Below are 25,053 nucleotides of genomic sequence, written 5' to 3'. Positions count from 1 at the left end.
GAAAGATATTTTTATTAAAGAAACTTTGAATCTGAAGAACTCTTCCTTAGCTAATCCTTTTCCTCCCCTGCAGTTGGCAACAGAGCCAAGATGCTGATATTAGAAAAGATTATTTGAATTACTCTCTTAACCATTACATAACACATTAAAATGCCACTTGGCAGTAACCACTGTTTCTGGAATTTGAGAGGGGAGGTTGTTTGTTTGCTTGCTTGTTTGTCTTTAGCAAGAGAGACAGAGAGAGGGACAGAGAGGGACAGACAGACAGGAAGGGAGAGATGAGAAGCATCAATTCTTCCTTGCGGCACCTTAGTTGTTCATTGATTGCTTTCTCATATGTGCCTTGACTGGGAAGGGGGGTTCCAGCCAAGCCAGTGACCCCTTGCTCAAGCCAGCAACCTTGGGCTCAAGCCAGCAACCTGGGGGGTTATGTCTGTGATCCCATGCTCAAGCCAGTGACCTCACACTCAAGCTGGTCAGCCCATGCTCAAGCCAGGTGAGCCTGTGCTCAAGCCAGCAACCTTGGGGTTTCGAAACTGGATCATCTGTGTCCCAGGCCAATGCTCTATCTACTGCGCCTTTGCCTGGTCAGGCTGGAATTTTGTTTATATTTAAAATTTGTATTGCTTAGTTGAATAATGTTGAGTTTCTAGTTAATAGTTAGTCAAGGTTTAATGTTAAAGTTAGTGCCTAAAGCAAAAACTTGGTGTATTCCAAATTATCATGAACTCCCTTCCATCATAATTAAACTTTAATATATGTGAATTACTGCTAAGAGTAATACACACTCACACTTAGGACAGAGAGAGCATTCACTTCTTTCTTCTTTTAAGATAATTCTCAGCCCTGGCCAGTTGGCTAAGTAGTAGACATCGACCCCATATGTGGAAGTCCTGGGTCAGGGCACACAGGAGAGGCGCCCATCCACTTCTCTACCTATCTCCCTCTCGCTTCTCTCTCTCCTCTCTTCTCCTCTTGCAGCCATGGCTTTATTGATTTGAGTTCATTGGCCCCAGGCATTGAGGATGGCTACATGGAGCCTCCACCTCAGGAGCTAAAAATAGCTCAGTTGTGAGCACATCCCCAAATGTGCAGAGCATCAGCCCCAGATGGGTCACTGAGTAGATCCTGGTGAGGGCACATGTAGGAGTCTGTTTAGCCCTCCTCATCTCATAAGTAAGTAAGTAAATAAATAAATAAATTTCAAGCTCCAAGTGGGAATGGGAAAGGATAATTTCAGTTATTTTTCTTGCCTGTCTGTTTAAGTTCTCTTTCTATCTTTCTTTTTCTTTCTTCTTTCTTTCTTTCTTTCTTTCTTTCTTTCTTTCTTTCTTTCTTTCTTTCTTTCTTTCTTATTCAGTGAGAGGAGGAGAGGCAGAGACAGACTCCTGTATGTGCCCTGATCAGGATCCACCCTGCTAGCCTACTAGGGGGCTATGCTCTGCCCATCTGGGAGATTGCTCCATTGCTCAGCAACTGTGCTCTTCTTAGCACCTAAGCTAGCCATCCTTGGTGCCCAGAGCCAACTACTCCAATCGAACCATAGCTGCAAGAAGGGAAGAGAGAGAGAGAGAGAAGCGAGAGGAAGAGAGGTGGAGAAGTAGATGGGCACCTCTCCTGTGTACTCTGACCAGGAATCGAACCCAGGACATCCACATGCCAGCTGACACTCTACCACTGAGCCAACAGCCCAGGGCTCCACTCTGTTTTAATTTTAAGCCATTATAAACCTAATGCATACAATGTTTGTTGCTATTTTGAAAACTGAAGAAAACATGTGAAAGTAACTAGGGCATGATGGTGTATATGTAGTAAGTACTTAGAAAATATTTGCTGGCTATTACTCTAAATTTCCAGTGATGACTCACATCTTTGAAAAATCACCCACTGACTGTCACTCATCCCATGTGGGTCTTTCCTCTGTGTCCCCATGGAACAGGGGCTACTCTCACATTGTTGGGTTGGACATTCATCTCGCCATCACAGGAGGCAGGTTCTAAAGCCACGTGTACATTAAATGCATGTGTGATGTGACTCCACGCCATTCTTGAAATTATCATAAAAGTAGTACTTCCTAATACCCTGGAAATAATTTGAAGAGTTATAATTCACTGGAAGGAGACGGTACTATATATATCAAGGGCCAAGATATCCCATACCTTAGAATCAAAATGGCCAAATTTTATCCAAGATTAAATCTTTTAATTAATCCAAAAGATTAAAGTATTAGGAAAGCACTTACTTATGATATTCTATGTTTCACACTTAATGGAATGATGGCAGCAAAGAGGGGGTGAGTGATTCCATTCCCTCTTTAGCTCAACAAATATATTTGCAAAATTCCTCCTATCAGTAAAATAGGACGGACACTGTAAGAGAACTTATTCCTTATCCTTAATCCTGACCAAACCCTAATAGGAATAATCTATAAACACAAAAGTAGTTAAATTTACTAATTTTAAGAAGCAACTTCTTTCAAGAAGGTTCTTGTCTGTGATTGTCATATGCAAAGCTCATTTCTCTTATCCACATGTAGAATTGGATGAGGAGTCCATGTGCCAATTCCAGAAAAGATCTAAGTCCCATTGCCTCTCAATCTACTCCCAAAATAGAACTGATGCTTTTCTGCTTATGATTCCATAGGAGCCCGATACACTGGGTCCAGCCTGCAGACATCTCTTTGTTACACAAAAGACACAGAACAGCTTATTTCTGGTAAGAACCCTGTGTCCCTCACATAAAACTCCTTTGTGATTAATATTTCACCTTTAGTTTTTCTCTTCACATCCGTCTCTTTCTTCCACCCTTGTGTGTGCTGGTCAAATAAAAGTTTTATGACTGGTTTAGAAAAAAAGAAAGGAGATAAGCACAAGTATAATATTTTCTCCTCCTAGGGTTTAGCTCCCACTGACTATTTTATATGGTACTACTCAGTTCTCAGACAGATAAAGAAGAAATGAACCAGGGTGTTTTTGGCCCTGATTTGGAAAAGACTAAGGAGTTGCTTGGTTTCTGCTCTGTAAGATGCTAATAAAGATCTCTCTCTTCCCCTTGTAAGTGTAAGATCCAAAGCAGGCTGCTCCAAATGAAACAGAGATGGTATCAGGACATGGCACATTTTATTCTCTTTATAACATCTCTGAGATTAATAAATTAAGCAAGAACCACATCCATTCAGCATAATTCTTATACCATGCTATTTCACAAAGATGTTTAATAAGGAATAGTGTTTGCTTCTTGCTAATTTGAAGAGATTCAATATAAAATACACAAACAAACAGAAAAACAAAACACTGCAGAACCTTGAAAATTTCTTACCATTTGTCCAAAAGCCAGAAAATGAGTTTGGTTGGAGTCTTTATAATCACCAAGGACACAAACTCGACTGGGCTTTTTATTAGAGCAGTGGGCTCTTTCTGTGGAGATTCAGATTTCTTCTGGGATCAGTGTTTACAAAGACAAAAAGGTTTGGTGTTTTCCTAAAGACCACCAGGGATAACTTCTGCTTGCTCCCGATATAGCAAGAGAATTCTTAACTTGGGTTCTGTCCAAATCTACGCAGGTTTTTAAATGCCATGGAGGTCAAGGGCAGAAGGGGGTATGGTTTTCAGCTCCCTGTTTTTCCTGTCCCCTACAGGTGCTCCGGTTTTCTCCTTGCCTCTCCAAGGCTGTTGCTGCGGGGCCCAACGACTCCTTCTGCATCGTCAGTGTAACAGGGTGGATTAGTGGTGTCAATGAGAGCAGTCTAAAATCATGAGCACCTGAAGCAGCTTTTGGCCTCAGAATCTGAAAAGCTGAAGAAACACTAGCAGAGGGAGTCTGGCATTGAGAGGAGCAGGTACCTGGAACATTTTGTCAATAAGGAAGTGGGAAATTTCTGTATTGACCACCTCTTACTTTCTCTGAGATGAGCCCACCATAGAAATGGATAGACAAGATCCATAAGTAGAACTTTAGACAGCCAGTCACTATTTATCATTTCTGAGTTCTTTTGTTCAAATTGACTTAAGTGGTTTTAGGATGAACTTGGGAATATTAACATGGAAAACCGTCCTTACAATGTGCAAAGCCTTTTTCTTTAACGTATTCAACAAATATTTATTGAAATCTATGGGGCATACATACTCTGCTATGTGCTGGGGCTATGAAAATGAACAAAAGCTTTTAAGTCATATTGGAGTAGCTAGTGCAGCATCAGATGCATATATAATGACAAAATAATGGCTAGCACTTAGCTGCTCTTTGCACTAGTTCTGTATTAATTCATTTAGATAGCACAATGACTCTGTGAAGTACATATAATTATTATTTCTATTTTACGGATGAAAAAGCCAGATGCGCAGGGAAGTTAAGTAACTGCCCAAGGTCACACAGCTAATAAATTTCTGAGACCAGATTCATACCCAGGCATCCTGGCTCCAAAATACACTGTTATTTCAGAAAAGTGTTGTACCAGCCAACATTTCTAAGTTTTCACATAATACTCCACAATGCCATTTACTTATACTCTAACTCTCTCCCGAAAATATTCTGTACTTTTATCACCAATTATAAGAACTTTTATGACAATGATATTCCTGGAAGTAGAGAAGGATTGTTAGACCTATTTTAAAAAAGAGAAAACTCAAACTCAAAAGGTGAATTGATTTGTCACCTGGTCGTGCATTTTGCAAACAAAACTTTGAACACTAGGTGGCATACAAAGATGATTAAGATGTAATCTCCTCATAAAGAGCACAGAGAAAATACTCAGGGAATAATAAGAAATTAGCAATCAAGGCTGCAAGGAGACTTCTCAGAGGAAGTGATTTGTATGATGACCAGTCTCTACACAACACAACTATCCTTTTCAGACAGGATACAGAGACTGAGAGTGAAATCTGTACTCCTTGCGTATTAAAATAATTAAACTCTCCTTTTTCAAAATGGCCTCATCTCAACTACCGCGGATCAATCTAGTCTCTTATGACCAATGCACTTTATCTTAAAACTCCATAGTTTCTGATATTTCATTGTTTTCATTCATTTGAATACTTACGGAGCATTTGCTACCTGTAAGTCACTGTTCTAGGTGTTCTGGGGAAAACAAAGTGAAATGGGCATGTTTCTTAGCCTTGAGGAACTTTAATTTAGCAAAGGAAAATAAACCTATCTAAAATACCTACAATACAAGGGAGAAAATTGTGCATGAAGGGGAAACCAGTGAATACACTCCAAACTTAGAAGTGATTTAGCTTGGTTGTGAAAGAGACTCACGAGAGTAGTAATAAAATAAGTGTCTTGATTATAAGATTATTAAATACAGACTGAGTTGTGGGCTCTCATGAGAAATGCAGGATGTTAAAGTATTCCTTAACTTTGATCATTGTTTCTATTATATATATTTTAGAAACTTTATTCTAATAGTTTGGCCATTTTGATCAAATATTTGCTGTGGTTTAAAAAACATGACCCTGAGCTCTAAAATCAAAGGTTTCTAAACAGTGGTGTAATTAAAATAATTTAACAACTGGTTCTCTGCCTTAATGACTTAAGTATAAAAAAGCAATATACTGAAAGGTAGTTTATTATTTTATGTATTTAATATTTAAATAAGAACAATAGAAGAGGCACATAAAACCAGATTATAAGAGATTTAAAATATTGGTGAAAAGATATTAAATAATACCTGAAAAAAAACAATAAAACTGTTATTTAAGATATTTCCATATTGCTTCTTGATTGGCATCCTCACTTGCAATTTTTTTCACCTGTGGATGTAATAAACATTACTGTGGGTGCTTAGAATACACTGTTGCACCGATGAACATTAAAAAAGAGTAAGGAATGGAAATTTGTGATTTCCACATTGGGTGGCTGCCCAGGCACCCACCTTAGAGAGAACCCTGATTATAAGTGCCATTTTAACAACCAGTTTGCCAAACTCAACAAAAATTAGTTATCGGCTCTGCTGAACCAGTGCAACCGGCTGAATCCCAACACTGTTTCTAAACCATTCTCTCAGAGGAGTATAGGAGGGAGAGTAAATTAAGACATCACCTGATTCTCCATGAAGAGGTTTGCCTCACTGTGACTTTTCAAATTTTTACTATCTCTGTCTACATGAGGATATGTTCAGCATAAGGTAAAAACTTCTTAGTAGGCTATTCAAGACTCTTTCTTCCCTGACCAGGCAGTGGCACAGTGAATAGAGCAGGGATCGGGAAACTTTTTAGCTGAGAGAGCCATGAACGTCACATATTTTAAAATGTAACTCCATGAGAGCCATACAACAACCCATGCACATTAGGCATTATCCAATAAAAATTTGGTGTTGGATAACCGGAGGACAGCTGTGATTGGCTCCAGCCACCCGCAACCATGAACATGAGCGGTAGGAAATGAGTGGATTGAGATGCATTCATGAGAATGTTTTATATTTTTAACGTGTTTTTTTTTATTAAAGATTTGTCTGCGAGCCAGATGCAGCCATCAACAGAGCCACGTCTGGCTCATGAGCCATAGGTTCCTGATCCCTGGAATAGATCATCGGACTAGGACGTGAAGGACCCAGGCTTGAAACCCCGAGGTTGCTGGCTTGAATGTGAGCTCATCTGGTTTAAGCAAGGACCACCAGCTTGAGCCCAAGGTCATTGGCTTGAGCAAAGGGTCACTCAGTCTGCTGTAGCTCCCTAGTCAAGGCACATATGAGAAATCAATCACTGAACAAACTAAGGAGCCACAACGAAGAATTGATGCTTCTCATCTCCCTCCCTTCCTGTCTGTCTGTCCCTATCTGACCCTCTCTCTATCTCTCTCTGTCTCTGTCACCCCCCAAAAAAGACCCTTCCTGACAGACCCCTGCCTGCTTCTACCACTTTGGTCTCCCATTACTCTGGGCTTACACCCTATATTCTTGGCAAAATGAATTAAATGAGGTTCCCTGAACATGGCATGACTTTTTACCATCCAGCCTTCCCCCAGTCCCTTCCAAATCTAACTCAATGGTCACCTTCTGCAGAGAACCCTTCCTTAACACGTTTTTCCCTGGGCCAGGTAATGGCTCTCACCTCTTTGTTCCCTGAGGCTGCAGGCTCACTCCATCACGGCTTTTCCCACAGAGCACTGGGTCTCTGCTTTCTTGCCTCTCTTCTAAACTAGACTGAGAATGTCTTGAAGTCAAAGATTGCTCCTTTTGATACTTTAGTTCAGGCACCCATAGGGTGCATGGCAACAACAGATACACAACCTATTAGTTGAATGCAAATATGAAAGAAGGGAAGGAGGGAAGGTAAGTTGCTTTAATTTTGCTAAGAGAAAGGAAAGTTGTTCTGGAAATAAGAAATCTAAGACAGGCTGTCTAAGAATTATGAGACTGAAAGTAAATATGCCTTCCTTGATGACCAGTGACTATTAGCTTAATTTCTCGAACTTATTTATGTCACCTCAAATTCCTTCTGGATAATAAGTTATAAATCTTCCATTTGGATGAGTTTCTTCTTTCAATTCATACAACAACTGGACCATTTTAATTAATAGTTTTCCTCATCTATTTTTTAGAATAGTGTATATATAAATGAAAAATAATGAACCCAACTCCATGCTTAATTATTTTGTTTTCATCTGTAATAATAACAATAATATTGCTGTAGGCATTACTGTTTTGCATCACAGTAAATATCTTGAAAGGATAACATTTTTTAAAAAGATGTTAACTTTTCAGCATTGACTGCAGAAGCAGTAGAAGCCATGACAATTGTTACATTTCAAACTGTTTATGGCATATTCTCCTTGCTGCCACAACTATCACTTTATCTATGCATTTAGTCTGACCTCCCAAGAACCAGAACATGTAGATTTGGCCTCTCTCCTCTGCTTGTTTTTCCCTCATAGAATCATGTGCCTGGGAATGAAAAACATGGAATATATATTGACTAGTTAGCCAGAATTTATACCTTTAGGTTCAATCATCATTGTCGTATAAATACAGACTCATGCTGTTCTGCTCTTGAAACATATTATACATACTTATCTCTGTTTGATTCACACCACATTTCCTAAACAGTGATAAATACATTTTTGGGTAATCAATGCATATTGACCATATCTTTCTTTTTGTGAACATGCTAGAAATATAATAAATAATAAATAATCATGAAAGATGAAAATCTTGAGGGATCAAGATAAGTTACTACTATAGGTGCTGTGTTCATATTTCATGCCATGTCCCCGTAACTCTTAGCAACATCTAGGAATCAGAGAAACTCTTCCCCAGTCATCTATCATCCAGTGTTGACAATCAACCCCTACTTTTACTTCTTGCTAAGTGATTTAGCAACTAGGTTCAGAAACACAGTCAATAACTAAAATGGTAAGGAAGTATCTCAGGTTTTTGAGTTAGATGACCCAGTCTCCACTTGACTCCAGTTGCTGGCTTATGGAAAAGCATGAGTAGCCACACTCCCAAGGGTCTGTGTGTTAACCTTGCCACCTACTGTTCCCTCCAGGTATATCTCAAGCCAAAGGCTAGACACTGGGTAAGAAATAGACTTGACTTTAAGTCTTAGGTATTCATCAAATGCAGGATTGAGTAGTTAAAGGCAGTGAGTGGGCACTGATGTCAATGTGGACAATTAGTGATAATTATATTTTATTGAATTGCACAAATTGGAAATATATCGGCTTATAGATTTTTTAAATGAGTGTTACACCGAAAATTAAAGTAGTGAGAATCTTGTGAAATCAAGAGATTCCACAATAAATAAATAAAAAATAAAAATGCCATTTACAAGTTTTGAGAAGAGTTTTCCTCTTTAACTTAAATGGATTTACCCACCACATTATTTCATCATTTATCATTTCTTAATAATACAGTAAATAATTAATTTCAAGTCATAATTAAACATTCTCTTTCCAAACTCCAACTTCTATTTTTGCTGAGGTAAAATAAAAGTATCCATTATCCTTGACATTGAATTCTTAGATCTCTGGAGCTGGAAATTATTTCCTTGGTGCTTAGAAAAGGGAGAAAGAATTCTACACCTTTCTAAATGCACTTGCAAATAGAGCTTGCTATAGTATGGACAATTCCCAACAAAACTTATTACAATTTGAATGCCATGCATTCAAATTATGAAACAGGGGACTAGAAAGCAAGTCTATAGGTTTAAGAAACATGAGTTTTCAGGATCTGACCTGAGTTACTATGACTTTGAAAAGGTAACTACTTTTTTTTTTTTACAGAGACAGAGAGATTTTTTTTACAGAGACAGAGAGAGAGTCAAAGAGAGGGATAGATAGGGACAGACTAGAACAGAGAGAGATGAGAAGCATTAATCACTAGTTTTTCATTGTCCATTGATTGCTTTCTCATATGTGCCACTGTGAGCCTTTAGCAGATCAAGTAAGTAACCCCTTGCTTGAACCAGCAACCTTGGATCCAAGCTGGTGAGCTCTGCTCAAACCAGATGAGCCCGCACTCAAGCAGTCGACCTCGGGGTCTCGAACCTGGGTCCTCCTCATCCCAGTCCGATGCACCATTCATTGCACCACCGCCTGGTCAGGCGAGAAAGTAACTACTTTATTATTTATTTTTAAAAATTAATATTACAAAAGATATCATTCTTTCTCCCTCAAGCCCAGGTATAATATTGAGGAGGGTGTCTCTCTGGCAAGGTTCCATATAATAAGAGCAGAGAAATCAAGAGCCAGAGAATCATAATGAAAGAGAGAAAACAACCTCTGATTTTGCAAAGCTTCCAGTATAGGTTCATACTAGAAACACTGTTTTGCTGTAGATTGTAGCAACAGGTTCTTTAACTGTTTTCCTTAGGAACAGTATTAATTAATTGGCAGATAATCCAATCATTTTAGAATGAGGGTGTAGTGTAAGTTAGGAATTCTCTTCTTCAGAAACAGGACTGCTAGAGATAACCTTAACTAACACCTACCATCTCAATAGTTCAATGGCTCAATAGCTCCAGTAACAGGCTATATTTGTTTTTTCTTTTACAACAAAGAATCCCAAGCAACAAATAATTTTGCAATAAATATCTCTTCAACATTTTTGTACCATAACTCTAGCACCTCTATTTTGGAATTTTATTATTTATTCTTTTAAAAATGTTTCTTATTAGGAAAGAAACACAAACTTTAAATCACACTGTACCTAGCTTCTAAGGGCTGACTCCCCATTCACTTTCTGCCATGTTGTCCAATTTTTAAAACATCATTGAATTTTATAAGATATTAAAAAATTCCAATAAGGCAGATTGAAAAGGTATATTTGGTTGATACACGCAGAAATTTCTTCAAATAAGGTCACCAGCCTCAAATACTGAGCCCTACCCAAGTGATGTGAACAAGTGAACATTACCATATAGCAAGAGCCACCCACTATAATCAATATTAAAGGAATCAACCAGGAGAAGCAGAGCACTCCTCCAATGCAAGAAGACCTGGACACAGCTCAAAGTGACATTTCTCTTTGGCTGACTTACAAAGGCAAGACTTAGGCACGGAAGTCAGGTCAAGTTTCTGTTTTACCCTTACAGTTTGCATGCAGAAGGCTTGCAATAGTCATGTATCTTTTACCTGATAAATGAAGGAAGATTTTAAAAAGAGAGAGAAAGGCCCTGGCCGGTTGGCTCAGTGGTAGAGCATCGGTCTGGCGTGCAGAAGTCCTGGGTTCGATTCCCGGCCAGGGCACACACGAGAAGCGCCCATCTGCTTCTCCACCCCTCCCCCTCTCCTTCCTCTCTCTCTCTCTCTCTCTTTCCCTCCTGCAGCCAAGGCTCCATTGGAGCAGAGTTGGCCCAGGCACTGAGGATGGCTTTGTGGCCTCTGCCTCAGGTGCTAGAATGGCTCTGGTTGCAACAGAGTGACGCCCCAGATGGGCAGAGCATTGCCCCCTGGTGGGCATGCTGGGTGGATCCCAGTTGGGTTTATGCAGGAGTCTGTCTGACTGCCTCCCCATTTCCAACTTCAGAAAAATACAAAAAAAAAAAAAAAAAAAAAAAAAAAAAAAAGAAAAAGAGAGAGAGAGACAGAGAAAGACTTTTGTTAAATCTTTCAAGACTTTTTCTTTCTATTTTTTTTTTTGATCTTGGTATATTTTATAATAATTCCCTTCCTCCATAGAAAACACTACAGAGGTGGGGACAATTATCACCTTCTCCCCTCAAATAAACCAATGACAGCTTATAAGATTAAGTCCTCATGGGGGATTTTGAAAAGTGACCCTTTACATGTCAAAGCTTTGAGTCTCTTAGTTTTAAGAACCAAATAATGACCATAATAAGAATATATTTTAAAAGCTCTTTTTTTGCTGTCATCAAATGTGAAACCCTTTATGAAATCTTAATTTCTGTGATGTGCCTCAGCCTCTTGAAGTAAGGGACGGTTGATCTAAAATGACCAACTTGATCTCACACTGACCTTGTTGGCACTGTGAAAAAAATCATTTGCCTTATTTAACCACGTTTTCCTTTCCGCGATGAGCTGAGCAGATTCCTCCTGAAGCCGATGCAGTTTCTGGTGGGAGAGCTGGAGGTGCTCCTTCTGCACATGGTCCTTATGGAGCAGAATCTCAAGGGCCTCACTCTTCAGTCTCTCAACAGCAGAATCCCATTCCTGCAAGAGATCGCTCTCTTCAGTTTATTTTATTCATCCTCCCCTTTTCATCATCTTTGGTAAGAGTCAGTACATTTAGATGTGTTGGACATTTCATAAATCTGTCATTATACTTTCTAATCATGAAAGATTAAATGCTACATTCCAGGTATGAATACTAACATGTAGATTAAGAGAGAGAGAGAGAGAGAGAGAGAGAGAGAGAGAGAACACAGAAAAGAAGCTAAAAGGGGAGAGGAGATACTAATGGAAAGGCACAGGGTGGCTGAGATGTGAGACGGAAGGAGTGCCTGCTTTGCCTTAACAGAGGGCATTTCCATTCCATAAAAACATACCAAAAGAGGCCCTGGCCGGTTGGCTCAGTGGTAGAGCGTCAGCCTGGCATGCGGGAGTCCTGGGTTCGATTCCCGGCCAGGGCACACAGGAGAAGCGCCCATCTGCTTCTCCACTCTTCCCTCTCTCCTTCCTCTCTGTCTCTCTCTTCCCCACCCGCAGCCAAGGCTCCAATGGAGCAAAGTTTGCCCAGGCACTGAGGATGGCTCTGTGGTCTCTGCCTCAGGCGCTAGAATGGCTCTGATTGCGGCAGAGCGATGCCCCAAGATGGGCAGAGCATTGCCCCCTGGTGGGCATGCCGGGTGGATCCCGGTCGGGCGCATGCAGGAATCTGTCTGCCTCCCTGTTTCCAACTTCAGAAAAAGGAAAAAAAAAAAAACATACCAAAAGAGAGTCAATAGCATTTTTCATCTTCTAACTCATTTTGACCTACTTTTACTCATTTAACTATTAAAAAAAGTCTCTCTCCCAGTTCAGTCTCACTGCCAATGTGGGCAAATGTGTACAAGAAAGGAAGGGAAATCTCATATTTTATGACTGTTGCTTTTGCATCTGTGTTTACTTAGAACTGAAATTAACAGCTGTTATTCTCCGCCAAATTCATAGTTATAATTGTTCAGTGTTCCCTCCATCTTGACCCATTTCAACTCTCAGTGCTTCATTCTTAATGATACATTAACATTTCAGAAGAAGAAAAAAGGTAGTATTTTACTTTCTGTTGCATGAGGATGAAACACAGTAAGAAGAGAAGAAAGAAAATATGAGTTGCTGTAAACCAAACATTATAACATTCAATTTAGTTGAAGGGAAATTCATATTTTTTGCAAATGAACTGAAGCCAGTTTCAGTCTCATCAGAGAATTTTCTGGCTTCCATCTTAGCTGAGACTGAGTGCTAAACATGGGCTGTTTATAAAGAATCAAAAATTTAGCATCAAATTTCAAAAATCACAATCTGACTTCATCCTGGCTTGTTCTTCAGTGCAAAATGTCCTCTTATGAAGTTACATTTGTTAATTATATTGGATAAATTAAGTATAATTTTACTGCATTTTACCACTACTATATATTTCCATTTATTCATTTCACAAGACATGCTAACTACTATGTACCTAGCTCTAGGCTAGAATAGATGTCTTGGGGAATATAAAGAAATAAAATGTAGCCTGACCAGGTGGTGGTGCAGTGGATGGAGCATCGGACTGGGACACAGAGAAACCAAGTTTGAAACCTTGAGGTCGCCAGCTTGAGCACAGGCTCATCCAGCTTGAGCATGGAGTAGCTGGTTTGACATGACCCCATGGTTGCTGGCTTCAGCCCAAAGATTGCAGCCATGAAACCCAAGGTCAGTGGCTTGAGCGAGGGGTCACTGGCTCGGCTGTAGACCCCCGGTTAAGGGACATAGGAGAAAGCAATCAAGGAACAACTATGATGCTGCAACAAAGAATTGATGCTTCTCATTTCTCTCCTTCCTGTCTGTCCCTATGTGGCCCTCTCTCTCTCTCTCTCTCTCTCTCTCTCTTAAAACAAAAAAAAAAAAAACCCTGAAAAATAGCCCTTTCCTTTTACAATACATATATAAACTGCTATTTTATATAATTTCTGTATATACTTACATTATTAAATATATTAAAATATGCGGGTCCTACAAACACATACACACAATCTGGTAATATTTAAATAACAATTAGTGGGGGTTGAAGGGAGAAAGTATACATATTATTTTATGGACACCATAGAACTTATTCTAGTATCTGTACCAGAGAACGATATTCTGGTCAATGAATGCAAGAGTGAGGGCAGCCTGCGCAGCGGTGGCACAGCAGACTGAGCACTGGTCAGGGACACTGAGGGCCCAGGTCGACACCCTGCACAGCAGACTGAGCACTGGTCAGGGACACTGAGGGCCCAGGTCGACACCCTGCACAGCAGACTGAGCACTGGTCAGGGACACTGAGGGCCCAGGTCGACACCCTGCACAGCAGACTGAGCACTGGTCAGGGACACTGGGGCCCCAGGTCGACACCCTGCGCAGCGGTGGCACAGCAGACTGAGCACTGGTCAGGGACACTGAGGCCCCAGGTCGACACCCTGCACAGCGGTGGCACAGCAGACTGAGCACAGGTCAGGGACACTGCGGGCCCCAGGTCGAAACCCTGGGCAGCGGTGGCACAGTAGACTGAGCACTGGTCAGGGACACTGGGGGCCCCAGTTGGAAACCCTGTGGTCGCCAGCTTGAGCACGAGATCATAAACATGATCCCAAGGTCGCTGGCTTGAGCCCAAGGTCACTGGTTTGAAGTCCAAGGTCACTAGAATGAGCAAGGGGTCACTGGCTCGGCTTGAGCCTCCCCACCTCTCTCAAGACACATATAACAAGCAATCATTAAACAACTAAGGTGAAGCAACTATGAATTGATGCCTCCCATCTCTCTCCTCCCCACCTCTCTCCCTTCCTATCTGCACCCCCCCCCCAAAAAAAAAGAGTAAGGGCAATAGATTAAGAGATTGGCTTTATTTTTAGCATCTGTTATAAACCTGTGGCTTGTAAGTATAAACCCCACAAACTTAGGTTAGATGTTATTACTTTTCCAGTATTTACACAGGCTCAGAGGAGCATGTTACTCAACGAGGGGCAGAATCAGGAGTAGTTCACAGGTGTGCATATAATGCTACATTCCAGAGAAATGAGACTAGAGAAACTCCAACATCTCCAAACCTCTCAATAAGTGCAGAAGTGCTACTCTTAGGCACGAATAGGGCTATGCGAGTTTTCAAGAGCCATCATTATTTACAGAGTCATTTTGTCCCCACTTAAGTTCAGCTCGTATGTGCCATGACGTTCTTTCATAAAGCACTGCAAATATCCCTCCCACTTAAAAACCATGACCTTAACTTTATTAGGAAAGAGCAAATATTTTTTTCAGACAGCACCCTTCTGGCACACATAATAAGAGTTCATTAAATGTTAGTCTCAGCTTCTTCCCATCGGTTTTATCATGGTTCATTAGTAACCCGACATTTGTTCTTTATTTATGGGTATTCTTGTTTCCTAATTGTAAAGTAACAAGAGTGGGAAGACTCTCCAAATGATACTGATGATGTTCTGTATTGATCAGTACTAAGGAATAACAAAATAAAGGTTTCTTTACTGCAGTACTTTTCAGAATCTTTAATATGTTCATGTGCATTCAGACTCCTGGAGGGAAACATGGTGTGAAACATTCTGAGCACACTTTTTTGACCAAGAAACTATTTGTTTGTTAATCATCTCAGGGGACTCAGTCTCCAGTTGGAACAACGCTGGGAAGCACTGCTCTGGTGGCTGAGAGCAGCGGAACCACGGACGCCTTCACCGGCTCTCCTAAATCCTCTTCCTTTCCTCTGTGCTTTGCCCCTGTTCCTCCAGCCCCACGATTAGTCTGTTTCCTGTCTTCTGTGTCCATTCTCTCCTTTTCTGTCCGTTCATATTTGTGGGTCATTAATCCTCAGGGAACTCAGATGAAGAGGTACTTAATGTGTGGTACAGAATAAAGCAGGTAATTCTTTAATAATAAAAAAAAAAAAGGACATTGACCTGAACCTTCTGTGTTCATTAGAGGAATACCATGTCAGAAACACAGAGAACCTGGGGAAGGCCTAGAAAGTGAGGGCGGAGGGGCATGGAGGAGAAATTAGGACGTGGAGAAATAGGTTCCAGACACTGTGTACTCAGCCTGGACGGCACTAAGCTCTGCAACAGCGATAACCAACCTTTTTCATCTCGTGGCATACATGCGTTCATCACTAAAATTCTGCAACAGACCAAGAAATATGTCATATTTTTTGCCAATCTGACAAACAAAAATAGATATAATTTTAATTTATTCACACTGGATGGCTATTGCTGTGTTGCCTGTTGTCATTTTTTTTTTATTTGACAGTTGAAGGGAAAAGAGGTCAGTGCCCCTGACTAAAATTATTTTTTTTGTGGAACACTAGTTGAAATCACTGCTCGAGGGTGTTGTCATAACTTTGCAGAACAGTACGGGTTGGTTTTGTCTTTCTATATGCCAGCACTGTGCTGAAAGATTTGCATGTATTATCTATTTCGTTTCATCTTCACCACACCCCTACGAGGCAGGACCTTTTATCATCTTCATTCTACAGATGGGTTAACTGAGGCTCAGGGGAACTTGCCCAACGTCTCTTAACAGTAACTGAAAGAGTCATAGTTCAAACTCAGGTAGTTTGACCCTAGAATCTGCTCTCTCAACCAGCATCTAGCCTTAGCTTTCATAGAGGTCACATACACAGTTGTTTAAAACCAGAGAATGATTAAACATACCAGCTTTACCAGCTTAGAATTATAGAGGTGAAACTTCCATAAAGCCTGGACAAGGACATGAAAATGATAAAAGTGTTAAACGATCCTGGTATTTTCTTCTTTGAAATCAGAAACCTCATTGTTTCTAAATAAACATAATGCTATTAGAGATACAATTAAGAATTTACAACCCAAATTCAAGCTTAATTTTGATTAGCAACTGTACTAAAGTAATAAAGCTCTTGTCTATGAATAAGAAGAGAAATACCTGTTTTCTGATAGTGTTCATAAATCTGCCTTTGGTATAAATTTTGCAAACAACATTAAAAGAGATTCTTGTGGACCAGAGCCAAGTCTTTGAAAACCCACTTTAACCTTGTGCTTCACACTGTGTTACTAAAAGTGGGCTTGTCACCTTCCAGGGAACCTGCAAAGGACCATTCTGCGCATCTGGTCTTTTCTTATTCCCCATCCCAGTCTTCTTAATTACATTTTCACATGAACTCTGTGGGTATTAAATGAAGTTAGGCTTCTTCAATATTTCTATTCAATCTTGTAAGAAATATTAATTCTGTTTTCTGGGCAATCTATAGGCAGTTTCTGATGCATTTCTTTACCTATTTTGGCGATGTATTTCTCCAGTCATTTTCTTAGGGGACACTCCCACTATTTTATTTTCAAGATAAGACTTTCCAGAGTCGTCTGAATCCATCAAACTATTTAAAAATTTTCACTGTCATTGCTGTCAAGGCTGAAGGAGCCCAATGGTGATCATCTTGGTCCTTTTTCTCTAAGCCATTGCAACCTGCCTTCTAAGTGTTAAACCTCTGACTGAGTTTCAATCTCTCCGCAGTAAAATATTTCCTGAACTTGTTCCCATCAACTGTATTTTTCCTTGGCTTTTCAGATTGACAGGGAGACATGTATATTTCTGAGCCAATAGAGACATGTGGCACTGTGTGATCCTGGGCTCACGGTGTCTCCAAAGGTCACTTCATTATTTTTCTTTTCCACTCACAGTAGTAACCCTTTTAAACTGTACATTTCAGTATTTCCTTTGCTGAGGAAATCAAGCTTCTCTTCAACCCCTTGAAAAGGTACTTCTAAGGGATTAGTGCTGATAGAGAAGAAGGTAAAAATAATTCCTTCTCCCCCCTCACCCCTTTTATTTTAACAGTCCCAGGTTAGCTCTTCAAATGAAATTACAGATTTATGAATTAGCATAAAAAACACCCAGCAAGTAGATTCAAAAAGCAAAAACATTAGGTATGCCATTAGAAAAGAAACAACAGGATCACCATATGTTTAGGAAGCTTTCTTTTTTCATATGAGAATGTCTCTGTATGCAAGATTTAATGATTCCACACCATGTGGTAAATTATTTCCATCATAAACTTGATTTCAGAATATAATTTTTAAGTGGGAGAAGATGGACAAGAAGTAACAGGGAACATATTTGTAAACTACAAAGAAAATAGCAGTTGTGAAAATGCTGGCCCAAATCACATCTGGCAGAAACATGTGTCAAGCTCTTGTGTAGTTCCTGCTGCATGGCCATTGCCTAGGATCTCTCATGAGACACAGCCCATGTCTTATTCATTCTCTAAGCCTACAGTCCCCTTTGGTTCAGCACCCGGGAGAATTAACCCATCGACACAAAATCCTAGGATTTTATATGATTGCCTTAGCAGATGGTACAAACAAAATAAATCTGGTGATAGTCATCAGAAAACATCTGATAGTGTGTTTAGAGGAGGAACTCTTTCAGAAGAGTGTCAGTGAGCCCTTGAAAAGCTGACACTGATTATGTGGAGTTGGGTGGCAACCTGGGCCAGTTTCCTCTCATGCTCCCTTTCCCGGGTTTTTCTACCTTGACCTCAACAAAGCAAGGGTCATACAGGAGAGATGGGTCTCATCCCACTCTGGCTGAAGGCAGAGTGCAGTGCCCACAGGCCGTGTGAACTCTGCCCTCACTGTGAAGCATTTCAGTAGAGGCACAGATTGCAAACAGGAAAAACTGAGATATTGTGTATTGTAGCTGACTACCTGGTCCCAATTTATATTAGTGTTCTCAAAGGAAATGCTTTTTTTATTTTCTAGAGAATCTGTTGGAGATACTTTCATGAACTCAACATATAATTCAATTGTGGGGAAATTATTAGTTTTTGATGTTCACTTCTTATAATTTCCCTAAATGAAACAGATTAAGTTGAGAAGGAGGGTAGAACCACATATGTTTTACCCACACTGAACATCAAATACAACCTAGAGCAATGACTCCTTTTTTTTTAAGTGAGAGGAGGGAAGATAGTCAGGCAGACTGCCACATGCGCCCTGACCAGTATCTACTCAGCAACCCCATCTGGCTCTGATGTTCGAGTATCAAGCTACTTTTAGCACCCGAAGCTGATGGGCTCCAATGTAGCTTTCCTCAGCACCTGGGGCCACACTCAAACCAATTGAGCCACTGGCTGCAGGAAGGGAAGAAGAGGAGGAGGAGGGAGAAGCAGATGGTCATTTCTCCTATATGGCCTGACTGGAATCAAACCCAGGATGTCCACACACCAAGCTGACAGTCTACCACTGAGCCACTGTCCAGTGCCTAGAACAATGGCTCTTAAATCTGGCTGTCAGTATCTCCTGGGAAGTTTTTAAAAAACACATTTTCACATTCACCCTGTAAACCACTGAGTCACAATTATTATTGGTAGGGTAGAAGAATATGTATTTTTTAAAATCTGAAGATTTTAGTTGAACTTAAGCAAAAATACTTATAATTAGTCAAATTTTGCAACCATTGGACTAGAATATGCTGGAATATTTAATAAATAAGTAACGCTAAACCTAGAATAGTTTCTGTGTAATCATACCAATAAATAGAGGGGACAAATATATACAGACAATGATAGTTTTCACTTTAAATTTTTAATTAATTTGACTCTGAAAATTACATCATTGTATTAATGACTCCCAAATCTAAAATTTAATTTCAGTTTCACAAATTACTTTATTCATTTAAAAAGCATTGTGTTAAGCTGTGGAAAATAAACAAAATCTTGACCCTATAGTCCTTGAATGATGATACACAAATCTGTCTTGAGTTCAAAACAGCCTTGGTGCAATGTTGGATATCATCAGTCTTAATTCATAAACAGGAGCATTTCTACTCCCTTCACATTATTGTGTCAAAGGAACTGCTGATTTAAAAACGGAGCAGAAAGGGGGTTTTTGGTTTGTTTGTTTTATTAAAGAAGGTAGAAGATACTAACTGGTCAGACTTTGCTTTCCCATACTTCTCTGTATACCTATATGGTCATCTTCCACTTTCATTGCAATCATTTTATAACTATATTTATAATACTTCTATACTGTAACTTTGTTGCAGGAAAAATCCTTATCTCTAATGATTTGGAAGAAATTGACTTTTAACCAAATCTAGTCAAGGTGAAGATTTCTTCAACTCATCTCCCTTTTCATAGGTTCTACTTGTTAGCTAGTCACTATGTATATGCACAGGATTCTTAGTCTGTATTCAATAATCTGGGAACTGCTGCAAATGAGAGTGGCATGGGTACTTGATAACTCTCCTATACTGAATGTGATACAATCTAAAAAGCATTACTTAGCACCTCTTTCAAAAGAGACAGTTTTAATTTCAACTGGAAAACAAAACAAGTATTGACTGGAAAGAGAAATCAGTTCTGATATGGGGAGTCTGGGAGGTCCTCTTGCAGGAGTTTAAGTACGGGCAGGAGTTTCAACTGGTGAGTCGTTGGGAATGAAGACGAAAAAGAATTTATTTTATTGTAGGCCTTATGTATCACACTTTTAACTTTTTTAAACCATGGGAATATATGGTCAAAAAGTAAATTAACCTGACCTGTGGTGGTGCAGTGGATAAAGCGTCGACCTGGAAATGCTGAGGTCGCTGGTTCAAAACCCTGGGCTTGCCTGGTCAAGGCACATATGGGAGTTGATGCTTCCAGCTCCTCCCCCCTTCTCTCTCTCTCTGTCTCTCCTCTCTCTCTTTCTTTCTCTGTCTCTCCCTCTCCTCTCTAAAATGAATAAATAAAAAAAATAAAAAAATTTTTAAAAAAGTAAATTAAATATATTTATAAACAAAGACATGTAATTCACTAAATAAACAAAATAAAAGAGAAAAACCATATGATGATAATCTCAATAGATGCAGAAAAGGGCATTAATAAAATTTATTGTCCATTCATAATTTTTTTTAAAAATCCAGAATGAGAGAAAAATAGAGATAAAAACAAAACAAAACAAAAATACTAAAGAACCCGTATTCAATGAAGAAGCATTTGAAGCATTCTATTTAAAGTCAGGAACAGGACAAGGATGGCCACTGTCACTGCTGCTGGGCTTCATTCTACTGGAGGTTTTCTTCAATGCAAATAAACTGAGTAAATGCATTAGAAATAGAAAGAATAAGGCCCTGGCCGGTTGGCTCAGCGGTAGAGCGTCGGCCTGGCGTGCGGGGGGACCCGGGTTCGATTCCCGGCCAGGGCACATAGGAGAAGCGCCCATTTGCTTCTCTACCCCCCCCCTTCCTCTCTGTCTCTCTCTTCCCCTCCCGCAGCCAAGGCTCCATTGGAGCAAAGATGGCCCGGGCGCTGGGGATGGCTCCTTGGCCTCTGCCCCAGGCACTAGAGTGGCTCTGGTCGTGGCAGAGCGACGCCCCGGAGGGGCAGAGCATCGCCCCCTGGTGGGCAGAGCATTGCCCCTGGTGGGCGTGCCGGGTGGATACTGGTCGGGCGCATGCGGGAGTCTGTCTGACTGTCTCTTCCCGTTTCCAGCTTCAGAAAAATACAAAAAAAAAAAAAAAATAGAAAGAATAAAGCAATATTGCCATTAATCATAAATGTATGATTTTAAATCAGAAGAATTTATCAAAGTTGCTGTATACAGGATCAATATAAGAAAATCCATATCATTTTTATATAGCAGAGATTTTTCAACCTTTTACATCTCACAGCACACATAAACCAATTACTACTGAAATTCTGCAGCACACAAAAAATATGTCACATTTTTTGATGATCTGACTAAGAAAATGCTATAATTTTTAATGGTTTACAAAAATAATAATAGTAATCGTAATTATCTACCCTTTTTGGTCCAAAGAGACTTTTTAAAAAAACAGGTGCCTATAGTTGTATACAAGGATTTCTGGTACCACAAAATAACCAATCAGATGCAACCTTATTATGAGATGTGACCATTAAGATACAACTCTGTTATATGGCCTATATACTTATGGGTCAAGACAGGGCATTCACATCAGATGGCTACTGTTTTGTTGGCTGTTGTCATTTTTATATTTGACAATTGAAGGGAAAAGAGGTCAGCACTCCTGACTGAATAGTCAGGTATTACATGTTTTAAAAATTCTTGCAGCACATGGGTTGAAAATTATTCCTATGTAGCAACAATAGTCAATTATATTTCCTAATAAAGATCCCATTTATAAGAGCAACAGAAACTATTAGGTAGTCACTTGTTCATTTAGTCAAGTATTTATTGGACAGGCCTATTCTATGCCAAGCATTCTTCTACACCAGTGGTATCAACCTGGTCCCTACCACCCACTTGTGGGTGTTCCAGCTTTCATGGTGGGCGGTAGTGGAGCAACCAAAGATAAATAAAAAGATAGATTTAACTATAGTAAGTTGTTTTACAAAGATCTATTTTGCCAACTTAGTGAAAATCTGACATAAAGACCTTGGTAAGTAATTATTATTATATGCTTTAACTGCTGTAACTCTGCTTTATAAATTTTATAAAGTAAAGTTACTTCCCTACTTTATAAATCACCATTACTGTGGAACTGGTGGGTGGTTAGAAAATTTTACTACTAACAGAGATACAAAAGTGGGTGGTAGGTATAAAAAGTTGACTACCCCTGTTCTACACAGATCATCCAGGCCAGTGACTACAGTAGTGGGATGAAGGGGAGCTCCAAAGTTAGTGACGGTGGTGGTGGACCATCTCTTTTATTCTGTTTATAACCAATAGACATGCTAAAACAGTACATAATCTAGTTTGTTAGAAAGTGATAACATTGTAGAATAAAGACAAGTAGAGCAAGTTAGAGGACTTATGGGCTCCATGCAGAGCAGGAGTCCACATGCAGTAATAAGTGCAGTGGTCGGGTAGGCCTCCTTGAGTATGAGATTTGAGCAAAAATGAGGAGAAATTGAGGGGATAAGCCAAGTGGGTCTCTGGAGAAAGAGCTTTCCAGACAGGGACACAGCTAGAGTGACAGCTCTCCTCTTGGGTGAGAGTTTTCCTGCCTGGGTGGAGGAAGGGCCAGGAGCCCAGCAGTGGAGCTGAGAGAGCAGGAAGCAGAGGAGCAGCCGCAGGGAGAGAGCTCTGTGGGGGCCGAGCGGAGGGGCCCTGTCTGCAGGGGCTTGTAAACGCTGCAGTCTTCTATCCTGAGAAAAGGGGAAGCCACCGCTGGAGTGGCATGACTGGATTTAACTTTAAAAATAAGAATAAAAGAAAACCACTGGCTGTCATTTGAGATCACAGAGTGAGGGAGGGATTGCAGGGATGCATGCACCGCGATTCACCAAGAGGCTAGCGATCCACCAGGGAGAGATGGAGGTGGAGCGTGCCCCAGGACAGCAGTGAGCTCATGAGAAACAACAGGATCCTGGCTTTATTTAGAGGATACAGCCCAGGTGATTTCCTGTAAGAGGAAGAGGAGCCAAGACTCTTTGACCTGAGTAACTGGAAAGATTGAGTGGAGATGAGATGAGAAAAACTAAGTGAAAGAGATTTTGAGTGGGAAGTTGAGGAAATCAGTTCATGACATCCTGTCATCCCTCTCTGTCTGGAAAAACTGTGCTTAACTCCTGAAGTGAACACTCGCCACCTGCCTTCACACACACACACACACACACCCTCACACACACACTCCATTAGCAACTAGTCCCACGGATTCCTCCCAAATAGTCCATCAGCCTCTTCAATGAGAACAGCCTATTTAAAAAGACTACGAAGAATCAAGGCTTCCAGTTGCCTATAAGGAAAATAAAATCATAAATCTAAATTAGCAAGACCAAACAAAATACCCAGCAGTTTTCAGATACATTTTAAAATGTGCAGACATGTTTAACAAGAACAGCCAGTGGTTCCTTGTTCCTGGAACAGAATGCAGAAACCAAGTGACTGCGAACACCAGCTACCATGTGAGGTAAGGCGATGCTGCACGTGGATCCCTGACTGCAGGAAAGCCTCCAGGAAGTGGTTTGAAGGCTTTAACATGTTTAGCCACTCAGTTTTCAAAAGTACTGTTTAGACATAGGTAAGAAGTGACATTACTTTTCAAGGTGGGAGCATTTGGGTAGAACATACATGCATTTCTGTAATATCAGGCACAGTGATATTTGTTTCCCTTTACAGTTTCTTGTGATAATTCACTGAAAGGGAGAGGTGCCTAACCCTTTCTGATTACTCTCTAAAAGCCTCCTGTGAGTCAGTAGTTCCTCTAAATCAGTGGTGGTCAACCTGATCCCTACCGCCCACTAGTGGGTGTTCCAGCTTTCATAGTAGGCAATAGCAGAGCAACCAATATATAAATAAAAGGATAGATTTAACTATAGTAAGTTGTTTTATAAAGATTTATTCGGCCAAACAGCAAAAATCTGACATAAAATACTTGGTAAGTAATTATTATTATATACTTTAACTTGCTTGCTATAACTCTGCTTTATAAGTTTTATAAAGCAAAGTTACTTCCCTACTTTATAAATCATCATTACTATGGAACCAGTGGGTGGTTAGAAAATTTTACCACTAACAGAGATACAAAAGTGGGCAGTAGGTATAAAAAGGTTGACTACCCCTGCTCTAAATGTTTAGCAGTTTGGGTTCCCAGATTCTCAGGGACTCACTGTATATGTAAATGAAAAACTTTAAGTGTCTTTATTACTTGTATATGGAATCTAAAAGAAAGTCAACCTCATAGAAACAGAATATACAAGTGGATGCCAGGGTCCAGGGTGGGGGAAATAGGGAGTTGTGAAAGAGTTGGCAACCTTTCAGCTATAAGATGAATAAGGTCTGAGGATCTAATGTAGAACAAACATGTTGACGACACTGTGTTGTCTAATTGAAATTGGCTAAAGGAGTAGAATTTAAATGTCTTCACATACAAAGAAGATAAATACATGAGGTGATGGATGTGTTAATTAATTGATGGGAGGAATCCTTTCACAGTATATACATATGTCCAACCATCAGGATGTATACTTTAAACATCTTACAATTTTACATGTCAATTATACCTCAGTAAAATCAAAGAAGAACTCTGGATTAGCAATGCAGTCAATATTGTATTACAAAAACCAGGTTTATAAAGAATCTGAACAGCCTGTACCGCCCTTTCAGTGCCTATAACCCCATCAATGCCCTATCACCACCACAGGAGGGTACAAGAGTGTGGTTTCTAAGGAAGATAATGATGCTTTAACAGTAGGTGCAATTCAGAGTCAGCATTGCAAACTAGCCACTCTGCAAATCACTTCACTTTTTAATACTGTCTGAGGCTCCACTCTTGTGTTTGGGTTAATAAACATTCGCTTTAAAACACCAGAGGTGAGATAGGGTGCTGAAAAGAAAATAAAAGGGGGAAAAGAAAGAAAAACAGAAGTTAAGGATGTTCAAAGAGTTATGTAACCTGTCAAAACTTCATTTCTTTAATGTGACCTTTTCTCCTTTCTGTCCTTCAGATTCAAACTGGCCTCACCCAGCACCGGGACTCGCCTGCCCCCTTCTCCTTTGT

General features: G+C 40.0%; 1 protein-coding gene across 3 annotated transcripts in view; it reads right to left on the bottom strand.

Moving 5' to 3' along the window:
- CCDC141 (coiled-coil domain containing 141) overlaps positions 1–25,053 on the bottom strand; it is a 223,210-nt gene that overhangs the window by 94,279 nt on the left and 103,878 nt on the right. For all 3 annotated transcript variants that reach the window (XM_066281128.1, XM_066281126.1, XM_066281127.1), the window contains exon 7: positions 11,416–11,610. In XM_066281128.1, coding sequence (XP_066137225.1) covers positions 11,416–11,610 — 195 coding nt within the window. The remainder of the gene's footprint in view (positions 1–11,415; positions 11,611–25,053) is intronic.

Source organism: Saccopteryx bilineata, chromosome 5, assembly GCF_036850765.1.
Source record: "Saccopteryx bilineata isolate mSacBil1 chromosome 5, mSacBil1_pri_phased_curated, whole genome shotgun sequence".
Taxonomy (NCBI): Eukaryota; Metazoa; Chordata; class Mammalia; order Chiroptera; family Emballonuridae; genus Saccopteryx; species Saccopteryx bilineata.
The sequence above is the reverse complement of the archived record's forward strand: the minus strand, read 5'-3'. Positions and strand labels throughout refer to the sequence as shown.